Here is a 16,155-nt window from a genome sequence, read left to right on the forward strand (position 1 = left end):
GCTGTTCGATGAGTGTTTCCCATCAAAATCAAATTTCAGACATGAGCACAAAACAAACTCATAGTGAGTCTAAATCAAGTCAGTAATAAGTCACCAATATCATTAGTTTAACTCTTATCAGCTTCAGTTCATCTGAAACTTTGGAAACGGTGAGGATGACCTCTTCTACAAACATGCTCTCCCTGCCTGATTTCATTAAATTACCGGGCCTTTTATTTAGTTAGTATGAGCAGACTCTGGGACTTCCTGTCAGTCTGCTCTCTGTGTTTGGCTTCTTTTAATACAGAGCAGGTTTAAAGCTGCGGCTCAGGTGTCAGCTGTGGAGATGAGTGACAGCAGCAGGTAATGCAGGACAGCTGTGGCTCGCAGCAGGGCACCACGCGGAGCGGGCACAGAAGTTGGAAAAGTTCTCTAACTCAAACCTTTCAGCTCCGTGTAGCACGAACATCTGACCCAAGGTAACTGAGTTGCATAACCCTCAGGTGATGGGAAATTTCAGCAATCACGACATGAACTTGTTTGTTTTAGACTTATGAGTTTATAAGTTGGTAAAATGTTTCCAGCACCACACATAGGGTGAAGTATTTTTTCTCTGAAAAACTAAAATCAATGCCAGAGAGGGTTAAAATAATTTAATGAAAATGTGAATTCCACACCAACCGCAGGAATAAAATATTATTAGTAAGACAGCAGGAATAAATATAAATAAGAGAAATGCATACAAAACAAGAAAAAGGCACACATGAGAGAACAGGTCACATGACAACACAGCATATTCTCTGAATTTTGTACCCGCAGTTTGAACTAAATAACAGGTAACACATGTATTTATTCAACTTACAGACAATGGAAACAAACAGAAAGAAAACTTGAAGTCATTAGTCATGTTAGTTCAATTCAATTCACTTCAATATGTATAGCACCAAATGAAATGGTGTTTTTCTCAAAGCCTTCACAATGTAAGGTTAAGATCTTAAAGTAATACACAGCAAGGTAAGCTTGCAGCGTATTACTTTAAGGTCTTAACCTTACAGTATTAAAAAGAAAACCCTAACAGACAAACTCTGAGCAAGCAATATGTAACAGTGGAGAGGAAAAACCAGGCAATCGCGACCGCGCCAATTTAAGACGCAAGCAACCTCCGCTGCTAAACAAATTTATAGACTGAAGATTTGGAGACAAAGAAGCCTAAATGGAGACAGAAGACAACGCCGTCAACCGAGAAAACTATGTAGAAAAGACGGAGGACGAGTGCCTGTGGCCGTACCGGAGGAATGGGTTTTTCATGTAGAGAGGGAGAAAAGGAGACAGCGTCCAGATGCAGTGCAAACTTTGACCTCTACAGTGATATCAGCTTACAAGACTTCAGCATCTAATCTAAAAAAAACACATTGAGGTAAGAAGTCTTACAACTATACCTGTACGATATTGTTTTTTTTATTTTTCATGTGTGTTAAGGTCATTAGTTTGGCTAAGATATTGTCACTGCCGTTGGTTAGCCTGATACAGTATTAAAGTAACACGGAGCTAGCTAACTCGTACAATTATAATATAACACAACTGAGCTACACTTCTTAGGAATGTTTTAGCTTATTTAGACAACCATCATCATTACAATAAATTAAATCTTGAGTCATATAAAACTCAGAGGCCTAAAATCAGCTGGTCTATATTAAAAACAAAAATGGCACACACTGCTGAGCTGCATCTCAAATTAATCTTCCAGCTCTCAGTTGACACATAGCAGAGCCACTGATGGATCAGTATCATCGGCCAAATATAGGTCTATCATAGTGACATGGGTCTTAATCGGTAGGGTTATATGTTTCCCAATGTGATTTTTTTTTTACAGAACATAATGTGGATTGTTTTGATTTGTTAGCTCTATGGGCAGCATTTTTGTGTATGTGATCCGTTTTCTGAACTAGCGTGCAAAAGATTGAGAGGGTGTCGCACATTTGACATGCTTGCCGGTGTTGTGCCAAAAAGTGATTGTCTGCCAAAAACTGATTTCCGGTATTTGCCAAAAAGCGATTGCTCATATTTAAAGTGCTATAAGTAACTTGTTGGGCTATAATATGTTAAACATATGTCAAATGCATCCCTTATGGATGACATAAAGTCATCTTGAGCCACAAACAACATTCGTGTAACAAGATACAAGCTGCAATCAGTTTTTGGCAGCGACTTTTATATAACCTTTATTTATGCAGTAAAAAAAATCTCATTAACATTAAAAATGTATTTTGTAAGAGTAAGTTGCCCAACAGGACAGCAGAAATGGCAGCAAATATTACAATAGTTCTGTAAAAATATTTTAAGTGGGGATAAAGGACCGGATTGGTTATAATGTAAGTACAAGTTGTAAAGATACTTAAAAAACAGATAATTTTTTAATTCTTTATGTAACCCCTTTGTATCCCCTGTTCACCGAAGTCTATTTACGAACATACGTAAAGATATTACACATAAAAAATACACAGAAACACTGGAAATCAGTTTTTGGCAGACAATCACTTTTTGGCACAACACCGGTTCTCTTGATGATCAAGGTAAATATGTGAGTAAAATTGGACACCTACCAATATGGTTGCAAATTTTGTGAATTTTCTTTAATAGACGGTTGAAAACGTGAGCAGACTCTTAATATTTAATAAGAAGATCCCTATTTTTTTTTTTTTTTTTTTTTGTTTCACACATGGTAATGCATTCCCATACACAACCTTCCTTTCAATTAAAGTAACACTGTTTCCATGCATGAAAAGGAGCAGGAAGAAGAATAAATTCTTATTGATACCTGCCCCCTATCTGTGATAATACAAGTAGGCAACCAAAATTACACTATGACAATTTTCTGCACATAACAAAACAAAACAAAGCAAACAGAACAATATACTCAACAATGAGCAATACCACTAAATATCAAACTAAAAGGATCATTTTTCTACAATTAAATTCTATTCTTTTCAACTTCTTCATATTGGTTTATCATTTTATTCTTATAGTAGGTTTTAAATTGGGAAACATTTATACAACACTTAAGATGATCACTGAGAGAATTCCAGTTTCTTATGCCATTGACTGTTGGACACATTTGCCTTTGTGTGGTTCGAGCAAACCGGTGCTTAAAATAAAACTTCCTTCTGCCATCCCCATTTTCTGAACACAATACAAATAAACTTTGTAACTTAAGAGGTAGTGTTTTATTTTTCGCCCTAAACATAATAGTTAAAGTCTGTAATTTCACTATGTTTTCTAGTTTTAACAATTTCGATTTTATAAACAAATTATTAGTGTGTTCTCTATATTTAACATTATGCATAATTCGAAGCGCTCTCTTCTGTAATAAATATGTAGTCATTAGGGGTGCAACGATACACAAAATTCACGGTTCGGTTCGGTTCGATACTTTGGTGTCACGGTTCGATATTTTTTCGATACAAAAAAAATGTTCATTATAAATATATATTTTAACTCAAAAGTACAGTTTTTAAATTTAACCCTAACCCTTGTGCGTGTTTTTTATTTTGACAGCGAATGCGCACCTGCGGACCACTTATGTGCAGCCCTGGTTATTTAGCTCGTCATATTGCAGCCACAGAAATTCTTTTGTCCATGAAACCATAAAGCTGCACTTTCTTTTTGCCTTATAGTCTGATTTGTCATAACTTCTCCGTTTTGTGGTAAGCTTTTCTTTGGCTGTCACTTCTTCACCCTGACCTGTCTTATTTGGCTCAGCAGAACTAAAATATATATCTGTCTGTGAAGGTTCTCAGTCATCCAGGTCATCGTAGTCAAATATAAATCCTGCTGCTTTTACACACACTCACATAAGCTCAGCGATTCTCTGCGCGATCAACCTCTCACATGTTTAAGCTGCGGGAGATTTCACTTGTCATGTTTGCATAGTAAGCTAACGATTAATAAGACGATGTCAGAGGAATTGGTGCACAAATTATCATCACTCACAGATCAGTGCTGTCGCTCTCTATACACAGTTCGCGCAATTGCAAAGTGAAAGCAAAAAACAAGCGCAAATTCAAACGCGATTTCAATATGTCACATATTGACAGTGGCTCACCCAATGACATAATTACCCAGCTACATTTCTGAAAGAATGCAAAAGCATTGACATATATTTTTCCTTCTTACAATAGCCCGACAGGCAGGGCAGAGATAGATTTTGGTAGCCCGACTGAAAAAATCGCTAGCCCCCGGACGTCGGGCTAGCGATATTGCGAGCCCTGTATCTGATTGAGGAATCACTCATCTTTGGAAAAGAGAGTTTATTACAGAGAAATGTCTCTTTCCAAAATAAAAGCTATACTATCCGCTTCTTCTGGGCTATATTCTCAGCAGCATATTAAACATATAAGGAGAATCATGTGCTAACGGCTGTCTAAATGACTCGGCTAAAGTTAGTAGCATGCTTGCTTGTTTTTTTCTGCTTCCACTTGTCTTTGCACTAGGATGATGTCGGCGTAAATGTGCAGTCATATTCGTTGTGTTCCCACTAGTGCTTTCAGGTTAATCTCGTTGAAATGACCTTAACGCCACAACACGGCAAATCTCCGTTAACGAGCTACCGCCGATCGCCCCATGCATGGGGCTAGACGGCCAACACGTTAACGAGCTAACTGCGCTAACACACTAGTTCCCACCCATGTAATTGAGCATTGCATGGCACATCCAACATACTGTTTTACTTTAGTCCATGACTCGCTTACCTTCAGGGTCATACGTCACATGAAAACCAAAATAATTCCAAACGCCAGATCTGAATGAGGGTGGGGGAGGTCCATGTTGCAAGGAGAGCTTAACTTCTGTCTCGCTAGCTTGCCCTGCGCTCTTCCTTCTGACGATGCTGTCTGTGTTGAGCGCTCAGTGAATCTGCATTCGACTACTCCGCCTAGGCTGCACTGTCGAGCCTAGGCGGAGTAGTCGAACGCAGATTCACTGAGCGCTCAACACAGACAGCATCGTCAGAAGGAAAGTTGATAAAATAAATTACAAATTTTGTATTGTTCGATACATATGCGTACCGAACCGAAAGCACTGTATCGAACGGTTCAATATCGATACGAATATCGTTGCACCCCTAGTAGTCATAGTGGCTTTTGTTGTTGTATCTTACAGGTTGAGTCCCGCAGAAGTTGCATTCCTAAGGCTGTACCACCATGAAGCCACTGGTGAAAGCTTCAAACATCCTCCAGTCTGAGTCCACTTCCTTCATGGGAGGGCTGCTGCCAGTAATCCAACAACTACTGTCCAAACTTAGCAGGCTGGAGACATCAAGCAAGACATGCATGCCACTCATCAGAGTGCAACATGGCCTTCAAAAGCATTTTGGACCGATGATGGAGGATCCAGAGTTGGCTGCAGCTGCAGTCCTCTTACCCAAGTTCAAGCCTTCCTGGACTGATAGAGCAGATGTAATGTAGGCTGGTATGCCAGATTCATATGATCCCATTTTTGTGTATTATTACATTTGAACACATGTTTATGTCACCTAATACATTGTAAGTTATTGATGGTGTGTCCTTAATATCAAACGATCCTTGTTGAGAATTAGCTGATTTTAAGTTTGTGTGTTCAGGAATAATTACTTCAATTTAAATAACAAAATTGTGTTATCTACTTGCAGCCTTGACATACATCATACAACATCTTTAAAAGATTGAGCATGAGAGTGAGGATCAGCAAAGAGAGTCATGAAGATGAATTCTTCTCCAGACCAATCTCCAGAAGGCTGCAAATTGCAGTTGAGCTTGATGGTTATCTTGCTTGTGCCACAGACACCATGGAGCTGCTGCACTCCTTCTCAGCCATCAAGAACCTCTCTCTTAAGCTGAACACAGCTCTGCTTGCTTCTGCTGCATGTGAACAACTTTTTAGCTGTACTGGTTTACTCTTCACAGCCAAACAAAGCCAGATAGCCTCTGTCAATTTAGAAAAGCAGCTCTTGCTGAAACGGAACAAAAGGTTCTGATAGTGAAGTGTGACAGAAATGCTATTATGTGTGAGAGTTTAAGACACTTACCTGCCTGTTGTTCACAGTGTATTGGGAAAGGTTTAACTGTTCCATGCAGGTTCAGAAACATTTTTGTCATTGTTTTAACAAACAACTTTTCTGCTGTATATTTATATTTATTTACAAAACAAATTACCTTTCTGTACCTTTTTAATCTGAGAAATGTGCTTTGAACATAAATATTTTATACTGATGAATCGAATCGAATGCCTGCTATAGGACCAGTCAAAGGATTTTCAAAAGTGACTCCATGAATTTAAAAGAGCCATTATAATTTTAAAACTAGCCAATTTAAAGTCTCCAATTAGTATTCTAGAAACATTTTAAAATCGATATCACTATTTTTCCTACATTACAGAAACCTTGTTACTTGACTCGAAGGTTCAATATCTACAGCTTGTCCAAGTCCGATTTAATATCAACAATTTCATCTTCAATTAATTTGCTATGTAATTCCATAAGAACTTCTCCATGTGTCCAGTTTTTACACAGGACTTCAAAAATCATCTGTCGAGGTTTGTGAACTTCTCTAAGGGGATTTTGGCAAATTCATCCTTGGTTTTAGCCCAGATTCTGTTGGTAAGCCTGTTGCAGATGACTGCAACTCTTTCCTGAGTGAAGAACGTGCCGAAACATTTTCCAATCCGCATAACTAGTTTTTCTACACAGATTTCCACCAATATATTTATGTTTCTTGTGCCAACTTATCAATATCTGTTACTAAAAATTACTGTCTTTCATCTGTAATAAAATGATCAGTGTGGCTGCTCTACCAGGTGTAACAATTAGGTTAAACATCCAGGCATCCATGAAAACGGAATTTATTAAACTTAATGGAGTTAGCAGGAAGTTAGCTCGCTAGTTTTTATCTAAATATAATATAGCCTGTCCTGACTGAGAGATTTATGAAACAAATTAAAACGTACAGCTCTGCTATCACTTCCGACATAAATGAAGACAAGAAAGTAAACAGCACTGACGTTTGTAGGGTTACTGAAGTTTGGCTAGCTGATGTGCTACGTGATCGCTAGCGACACAGCTATGTTAGCATAATATAAACAGTGAAGGTCGAGGATGAACGCTAACTTTATTCCACTCGATAAAAGTTGCCGTGAGGATTCTTGATGGTCAGGGTCAAATGCAATCGCATGGCAGGATGCTGTAAACGGACCAAACTTAAGTCAGGAGAACAACTGAGATAATTCATCCACTGAGCTTTAAAATGAATAGCGGTAATAAAAACAGAGAGGGCGACAGTGATCACTGACTGTTTTAGGGGCTTTTTGAGAATAAAAAGAACCAGATACAAAGCATTAAAACTTGTTAAAAACACAAAAGCCTTATTTAACGCAGGGTACTTTGGAAGCAGGATTCATCACGTCATCAATTAAAGACCGGATAGTAATAGTAGCAGTTACTGTTACTATAGTTACATTATACTGTTAGTGCAATTACATTAGTATCTGCTACTGCTACCACACTTGAAGTGTTGGTCCTTGGTGTGGATTAAGTCTGATGATTCAAAATAAATTGCAGTTCAAACTTTCATCTTCTGTCATCTTCTTAATTAAAATAGTTGCAAATATCAACATTTCTTCTCTATAGTGTCCAGATGTTTATAAATCCAGTGGACCAGATTGGTGTCAGAACCTAAACCACATAACCACATACTGGGCAGTTCTAGCATCACAGAATACTTCAAATACAAGAGTCATATATTAACATGTTGATGTGCACTAACTAATAACGCATTTGATATATTTCCATCTATATAAGTATGAGTTCAGAGTGCCCTCCGACCTACTATATCTTCTATATAAAAGTAAACCCCACAGTAATCACATTACTGCTGTAATGTGTAATCAAGCTAAGACGTTTTTAAATGTTAGGCTCCTGTTCCAAAAACCAACAAAGTGGGATTTTCATGGAAGTGAGCAAGTCATACTCTTTAACAGAATAGGATTAGGGCCACTGGGGAAAAAAAGTGCGCACATCAAAATAAATCTGAGGAAAAAGTCAGAATTCAGAGAAAAAGAAGTCAGAATTCTGACTTTTTTCTTATAATTCTGACTTTTTTTCTCAGAATTCAGACTTTTTCCTCAGAATTATTTTTTTCAGAATTCTGAGAAAAAAGTCAGAATTCTGACTTTGATCTCAGAATTCTGGAAAAGAAGAAAAAAAAAAGATGTGCCCATTTTTTTTTCCATTGGCCCTAATCTTCTTCGGTACAACCCTTTACTTTAAAACACAAGTAATACTTCATTTACCCCCTCAAGAACATTTATATTACTGTGTGTGTGCCCCCTTCATGATTTTAGCTTTTTGCATATTTGTCACCCTGATCATTTCACTGTAACATCTCAGTTGAGGTAAAAAAAAAAAAAAATAATTAAGAAAAAAATGGAGCGAAAATGGCATCCAAGGGAGAGTTCAGGGAGAAAACCACTGCTGAGTATAAACAGGACAAACGCTCATCTCACATTTTTTGAAATGCTTCTGCATGATCCCCAAGACTTTGAGGAAAATATTCTGTAAACTGTTTGGATAGACAAAAGTGGAACTATTTTGAATCCCATTACATCACACTAACAACATTTCACATTTCAAACATGGTGGTGGCAGTGTGATGGTACCCAGGAGCCATAAATTCTGCTCTCTACTAAAATCCATCCATCAGTTCCTGTCCTGAAGCTCAAGCACACTGAGGTTAAGCAGCAGGACAAAGATCAGAAACACAGCAGGAAGTCCACCTCTGGATGGCTCAGAAAAACAAAATGAAGGCATTAGAGTGGCTGAGTCAAAGTCCAGATTGACTCAGCCAAGATGCCAAGATGCCTTGGTGTGACTTTAAACAGGTCTGTCATGCTGGAAAACCCTTCAATGTGTATGAAATGAAAACAATTCTGCAAAAGAATAGTGGGCTAAAATTCCTCCACAGCAATATGAAAGACTTATATTGTCAGTTATCAGAAAACCCAATTGCAGTTCTTGCTGCCAAAGGTGGTGGAAAATTTTAAAAAAGATCTGTCTCTGCTGAGTTAATGGTAAAAATCTATGCTCTAAATTTTGCTATTTTCCTTTATTATGGCCTGAATTGAATGAGTTGATTGATCTCTCGTTTGCTCAAGAAAAGAGATCTGCTGATGCGCAAAATTAATTTGAAATTAACTAGGTGTGAGGTGTATATTTACATAAATAAAAATAGAAAACAGCAGCTGACTGGACAAAACCTGCCAAAATATAAAATAAATACAAAAATATATTCATACCAATTAAAATGTACAGTAAGTGCCATTAAATGCACAAAATGTAACAACTAAAGAATCATTAATTATATAATGTGACATAACTGTTTTATTGTAAATTAATTTAGATTAGATCCTCTGTTTGTCTACACATATTTATGTATTTATTTAGTTGTTTATTTAGGTGTACAATGATCCTCACTGTAAATGACACTTTTTTTCTTGTAAATTATAATGTTACTCTTGGATTTTTGTTTTTTCCCTGTTTATTTAATTGTTTGTTGATACAATTGGGACTTCACTGTTTAGCCTTTTTTCTCAGACGTATCCCTATTTTTTTCTCTTGTCTTTCAATCTACTGTCATATCAAAGTATCTGAAGAATAAAATAACACTATAATGATGTATGCTTTTGTTCTCAATTTATAATCACTTTGAGATGTTAAATAACATATTTAATAAAGAGACATGTTAAAAATTAGGTAAAGATCAGTCAGACCTGGTAATAATGGTTTGGGTCACACATGTTTTTGGTTTTTATTTTGTTTTGTTTTGTTTTCTAAATCTACCAACAAATTACTGGCATGTTTGCCAGCATGTTGTAATACCTCCTGACTGACAGAGGGCGCTGTTGGATGTTTCCTGCGTGTGATACTGGGGGGGGGGTTCCGGTGGAAAACAACAACAACCTGTTAGAGGAGTTAACGCTGAAGAATAGGCGGCAGCATGTTTTCTACCGTGAAGGAAAGGGTTGGGGAGGTGCTGTTACCGGGGGACGAGTTCTCCTTCGAGGCCGAAGAGAACATTTCTCTGACGGCGCCGGTGAAGTCGGAGAAGGTGATGTGCGGTCCGGGCCTGCGGCGCTGCGGTGACCGGCTAGTGGTATGTAAGAGCGGCGTGCTGCGACACAAGGAGCCCAACGTGTTCTGGATCGATTCCCAACAGAGAAGGGTGAGAGAAATATTAGTAAGATAACGCCAGTGTGAGTTTCTGATAACCTAATTCATCGATAGGGGCTGGTTTTCTGCTCTCTGGATGCTAATTTATCTCAGAAACCTGGAAGTGTGAAACGTGTGTTTCTCTCAGTGTTCAAGTATAACCCCGAATTAATCACAGCACCAAGCAGACCTCCGTAAACCAGTGCGTGCTGGGAGCTGATTATGTCTCTCTTTATCCTCAGTATGTCCCAGCTAAAGGAGAGAGCATCATCGGGATCGTCACCGCCAAATCTGGAGATGTCTTCAAGGTGGACTTCGGAGGGAGTGAGCAGGCGTCTCTGTCCTACCTGGCATTCGAAGGAGCGACCAAGAGGAACAGACCCAACGTCCAGGTATCCAAAATCAGACTGGAGTTTGGTGTGCAGGGAACTCTAAAGGTAATCCACCTTTAGGTTAAAGAGAGCCACTGTAATGATTCCCCCTCTCTCCTCCCTGTGTGTTTGTGTGTCACCTGTACAGATGGGCGACCTGGTGTTTGCTCAGTTCCTCATAGCCAATAAGGATATGGAACCAGAGCTGGTGTGTATTGACAGCTCAGGACGAGCTAATGGGATGGGAGTGTTTGGAACAGGAGGTCTGCTATTCAGAGTCTCTCTTGGTCTTGTCAGAAGGTAACTGACACATGGCACCCTCTGCAGCTAACATGACACCAGCATTTGTGTCTATGGTCTTTTTAACTCAGGCTAAACATTACTTTCCCCCCCTCAGGCTGCTGGCACCCCAAAGCAACATCCGCTCAGACCTTGAGCACCTCTTCCCGTGTGAGCTTGTGGTCGGGATGAACGGACGCATTTGGGTCAAATCGGCCAGCGTGCAGCAGACGCTGATCATCGCAAACCTGTTGCAGAGTGCCGAAACCATGACGGCCCAGCAGAGACAGCAGCTGTTCAGGAAGGTCCAGCAGGGGGCGTTCTAGACGACTTCTTGACTCCAGGACACCGACTGAACCAGCAGAGCCCACACTGTAGACCACTTCAGACCTGAGTCCAGGTGTAATGCTGCAGTGATGTCACTCCTGGGCTCTGTGACATTACACTGAGCATGGCTACAGCTGTTCAGTGTTTAAAGGATCATTACATGTTTTCACATGGAGCTCCAGTCTGAACGTTTTTGAAAAGCAGCTGTCAAAGAACCTGCCCACTCAAAAACCACAAACATGACAGACTCAAGATGAAAATAAATAAAACTAGATGAGGGTGAGGGGGGAATATTTAAAAAAAAAAAAAAAGTAATGTCAAAATTATAAATGTTCAGAGAAGTTGAGGATTGACCAAAGAGCGGCTCCTTCCTACAATCCTGGAGCAGTTTGGTGACAGTCTGTGCCTTTTTCACCACATCACAAGGTAAAGTGATCCCTCAGAGATCTGCATATTAATATCTCAGATCCAGGACCAGAAAATTCCACTATTAATGAGATTGAGAATCTGTGATCAACTGGAGTGCTGATGAGGCAGGAATGGATCTAGAGCACATTACGGAGATCTGTAGAGGTTACAAAGAAGGGTCAACACTGTAAATACTAACTCTGTGCATACATTTGATTTATTTGCCAATAAAAGCCTTTAAAATGTATAAATTGCTTTGTTCTCTATGAGATGGAGACATTTAAAAAAGCTGAAGCACACATTTCTGACACTGTCAAAACCTTTAGCCATGATTATTTTCTTTTTTTTAATCGGCTCCAAGTCCAACATGAACAGCTTGGCTTCCTGATGGCAGACACAGCAGCAGCATAACTGGAGACACTGCATGATAAAATTTGTATTTTCATGATTCCTTTAGATTTTCAGATAGTCTGAAGTTGATAATTGTCCCCCTGTTAATGAACCCAAAGATGGGATCAGGATCAAAATTAAAAACTGAAGCATAACGTGCATTTATCAAATATGGATTTAATTTTTTACTTCTGGTTTTTAAAGAGGTTTAAATTTAAGTGTTAAGTAAAAAGAAAATTGTTTTTAATTTTTTTTTTAATTCTAAATGACTGTAGGTGACCTGCAGCATCTGTGTTGACCACCAGGGGGCAGTGGAACACGGCAACACATAAAAACAAAGACAAAAGAAAATAATATTTAAAAAAGACCAAAGCAACTGTTTCATAGACAGTGATAAGAACACAGTTTCATGCTTGTTTACTGCATTAATATTATCTCATAAATTCACAGGAATATTAATGCTGTTCTGCAGCTTATAGATCTTTATCTGCTGTTGTCTGTCACCTCTCCCTCTGATAACGTCTCTGACTGGAGCTCACTTGGTCAAGTTTGAATAGAAGAGAAACGATGCACCAAATGCCTCCTCTGCTATTGTGCTATCAGATAATGAACCACAACCTGCAAAGGCAGTTGGTAACCATGACATAAAGAAGTAACCGCCAACTTCCTTATCCTCCCTTATCTCTGACACATGTCTGATGAGGGCTTAACACAGTGCAGTGATGGTCTCAAACATTCATCACTTTCTAAAAATGATTCTCCAGTTTTTTCATTTAGGAAATTCAGGCCTCCACACTTAGTCTGGTTTCACATGTGGGTGTATGGAGGTCGCTTCCCTTATATCAGGCTTGTTTTGTATCTTCTGTTTGGGGAAAGAACAGATTAAATGTGCACCTGTCACCTCAGTTTGTCAACAACTTGTCACTTTTAAAATCTCGGGTTTGTTTCAGTAAGATTTCAGATTATGTTCCAAGCCTTTTTCATGTTCTTTGAATGAGTCAGGTTTATCTCTTATCTGAAGATTAGTTGCCAAACTAGAAACTTTTCTGCATCCCAGAGCCCCAGCGGCATGAGACATTCGTTTAATTCAAACCAAACTCAGACTGGCAAACACCTTGACTCTTGTTCTTTCCCCAAGAAGCCACATTAGGGTATCGAAGTTATAGGAAAACAACTTTATTCCAAAACAAAGGTGAGCAGAGCAGCTTGAGGACTGGTTTTAAACAGTTGTTAATGACAGTGAGCCAGGGTCAAATTTGAGGAAGCCGGTCGGTTTCAGGCTGATGATCAGCACTCGTAGCACCACAATGACACTGCTTCTTCACAGAAAATGAGAAACTATTAAATGCTTATAGGTAGTCTGTTATATGGTGATTGATACCTTTATTTGGTTTTGTCAATTGTAATGAAACATCATCAGGGAGCACAAATTGACACCTGATTCTTCAGACAGGAGATATTTCTCATGATAGTAAGGCTGCAGACATGAAGATGCTATGAGAAGTAATGCACAAGAAGATGCAACTGAGGAGAGCGCAAAACATGCATTGAGTGGAACGTTCTAGATCACTGCAACTGTATGCAAAACCTTTGTACCTACTTGGAAAGTCAAATATGTGACTGAACAGGACAGCATTTTGGGAACTTGCGAGAAGATATAGCAGAAATCTCAGGGTTGAGTTTAAGAGTAAGAGTAAGAGGTCAATATATGGTGCCACATTTGCCCTTGACCTCCTTAATAGAATACAAATTTGAAGAAATTTGTATTGCATTCAGTATTTAAAAGTCCTTAACTGTGATTTTGTTATTTTTCATATTTCTTAAGTTTTAGTTATTTATATTTTATTTTTTGTAGAGACAGCAGAACTTCGGAGTCCTGAAACAGCGAAGAGCTGCAGGGACTCTGGTCCTTCAGCAGGGGTGTGCTGTTTCATCAAGATCCCAAAAGGTTGATTCTGTTCATCTGGACTTAGCTTTTTCAGTGGGAGAATCGTTTTGTCACTCATCCAAGTGACTTCTTCAGTCTCAGCTGACTGCAGGTTTCTTCAGCCTTATAAACAGTAAATTTGCACAATGACTGAAACTAGCCCACTAAATGAACAATGGGCTGTGACTTCAATTTGTTTCATGGAGACTTTAGCAATCATCAAACCTCCAGGTCTGAAAATACCTCAAACTCTCTCAAACTTTCTCTTATGACTACATTCAGTAAACTCACTCTGATCAACACGCTGATAATAAAGGTGTTTGGTTATAAATCTTGTTTGAAAACCACCTTAAACTTCCCGCTGACACTCCCAGTGTCATCTGGAAAGGTATATTACAGTCCTACCATTAGCTCCGTTTATTTACTCAGAGCAGTGCTGGACAAATCTCACACTTAGATGTGACATCAGCAGTGTTGGTCAAGTTACTTGAAAAAAGTAATCAAAACTAATTACTGATTACTTCCCCAAAAAAGTAATCCCGTTACTTTACTGATTACTTATTTTCAAAAGTAATGAATTACTTAGTTACTTTTTAAAAACACGATTTACAACCTGAATATAGCGATAGATCTTTCAGCCCAATTCTACTTTTTCTGCATAATCCATCATACAAAATGTAATCAAATGGAAAAGTCTCTTTTTTTTAACTTGTTTTATCAGTTTTAATCTTTTAACTTTATGCATCAAGCAAAAATTAAATTATATGCACCATTCTCTGACTTGAAGAAATTAGTTTAATATCTAAACCTATTTTCTGCACATTCCAGCACATAAAATAAAATATTTGTTGTGTTTACACTCAGTCTTTCAAATAGATGCAAGTAAAACACAGCAGAAAATAAATAAAATCAAAGACTAGCGGTCCTGTTGCTCTATTTTCACCTGTAAAGCAGGAGTGGAGTAGGCGGAGGTGTGCCCTGGTGCAGGTGTGCCGCAGTGGTCAGTGGAAGAATCTGCGAGTTTCTCTGTGAATTTCCCATTACGTCGTTGCGCACTAGGAGCTTGTTTAGGGGTTTTTTCGCTGTAAAAAGAAGTTTTCTTCCCACGCTAATGTTTTTGTCACTTTTTATGGAATCAAACTCAAAGTAAGGTCAGTACTTCCACGCTTTAAACACTGCATGCTCATACTCTCTCCCGCACTCGATATATGATCCACTGTTGCAGCGTTCCTACAGGAAAGTAACAGTAATCTAATTACCATTTTTACAATAGTAAACCCTTACTTTACTCGTTACTTGAAAAAGTAATTATATTACAGTAACAAGTAACGCGTTACTGCCCATCTCTGGACATCAGTCACTCCTTATTTGGTCTTATGTCACATGACCACATGCTGAGCCCATCCATGCTGGTGCTCTGTTGGTGTAGAAATACACTGAGGTCATACAATCGGTTGTTTTAAATGTTTCCTATTAGATTTTTTTCTCTACTCAGACACTTAATTTATTTAAAATGCTGTCTGCAATACTGTTCTTGATGACCCTGATGAAGGGGACAAGCTGAAACTCTTTGGTCAAGTCATAAAGCTCTTCTTTATACTACATGACTTGGTGAAACTTCATTCTCCATCAAAGGTGTCAGAGCAGCATTATGTATAAACAATACAATATTAGATTATCAAAATGTTACATGTTATTTTCAGTAATTATCTCACTATAATAGTATTCAGAACTTGAAGAACTCATTTGTGAAATGATCTGATGGATTTTAATCCAGTCCTGTGACCAGCATGAAATGCAGTAATGAAATTAAGAAAGAATCATTGCATTCAATTATGTCTTCGATGCAGCAACTGTCAGTTAGTTCCTAATGAATTAAAGTAGCTATGCTGTATTTAAGCATATGACACATCTTTTTGAAATGTTTTTTAAAATATAAGAGTGGAATCTAAGGTAACCTCTGAATATTTAAACTGAACAGCATTTTTTTAACTATTTTCCATCAGTGTAGATACTTGGGTGAATACGTTGTGTTCATTCTGAAAGAACAGTCACTGATTTCTGTTTATTCAGAATAAAATATGAATGATTTTGGCACTTTTTGAATACTGAATGTTAATTTGGCAGCAATTTGTTCAAGGTCTTTAACGTGTAAATATAGCACTGGGTCATCAGCATACATCAAGGTTTTAACACCATCACACAGATGGAAAATCATATTTACTAAATTGTTTATAGTG

The 16,155-nt window shown here is 38.3% G+C and overlaps 1 protein-coding gene across 1 annotated transcript; it reads left to right on the forward strand.

Moving 5' to 3' along the window:
- Window positions 1-9,941: 9,941 nt before the first annotated feature.
- Window positions 9,942-11,473, forward strand: exosc3 (exosome component 3). Its single transcript, XM_085285646.1, has 4 exons — window positions 9,942-10,226; window positions 10,456-10,605; window positions 10,733-10,884; window positions 10,982-11,473. The coding sequence occupies exons 1-4, from the start codon at window positions 10,002-10,004 to the stop codon at window positions 11,187-11,189; spliced, it is 735 nt and encodes a 244-aa protein (XP_085141772.1). The 5' UTR covers window positions 9,942-10,001; the 3' UTR covers window positions 11,190-11,473.
- The last annotated feature ends 4,682 nt before the right edge of the window (window positions 11,474-16,155 follow it).

This window comes from Mchenga conophoros, linkage group LG2 (genome assembly GCF_057382185.1).
Source record: "Mchenga conophoros isolate Kocher_MC1m ecotype Shallow Benthic linkage group LG2, M_conophoros_male_GT1.1, whole genome shotgun sequence".
Taxonomy (NCBI): Eukaryota; Metazoa; Chordata; class Actinopteri; order Cichliformes; family Cichlidae; genus Mchenga; species Mchenga conophoros.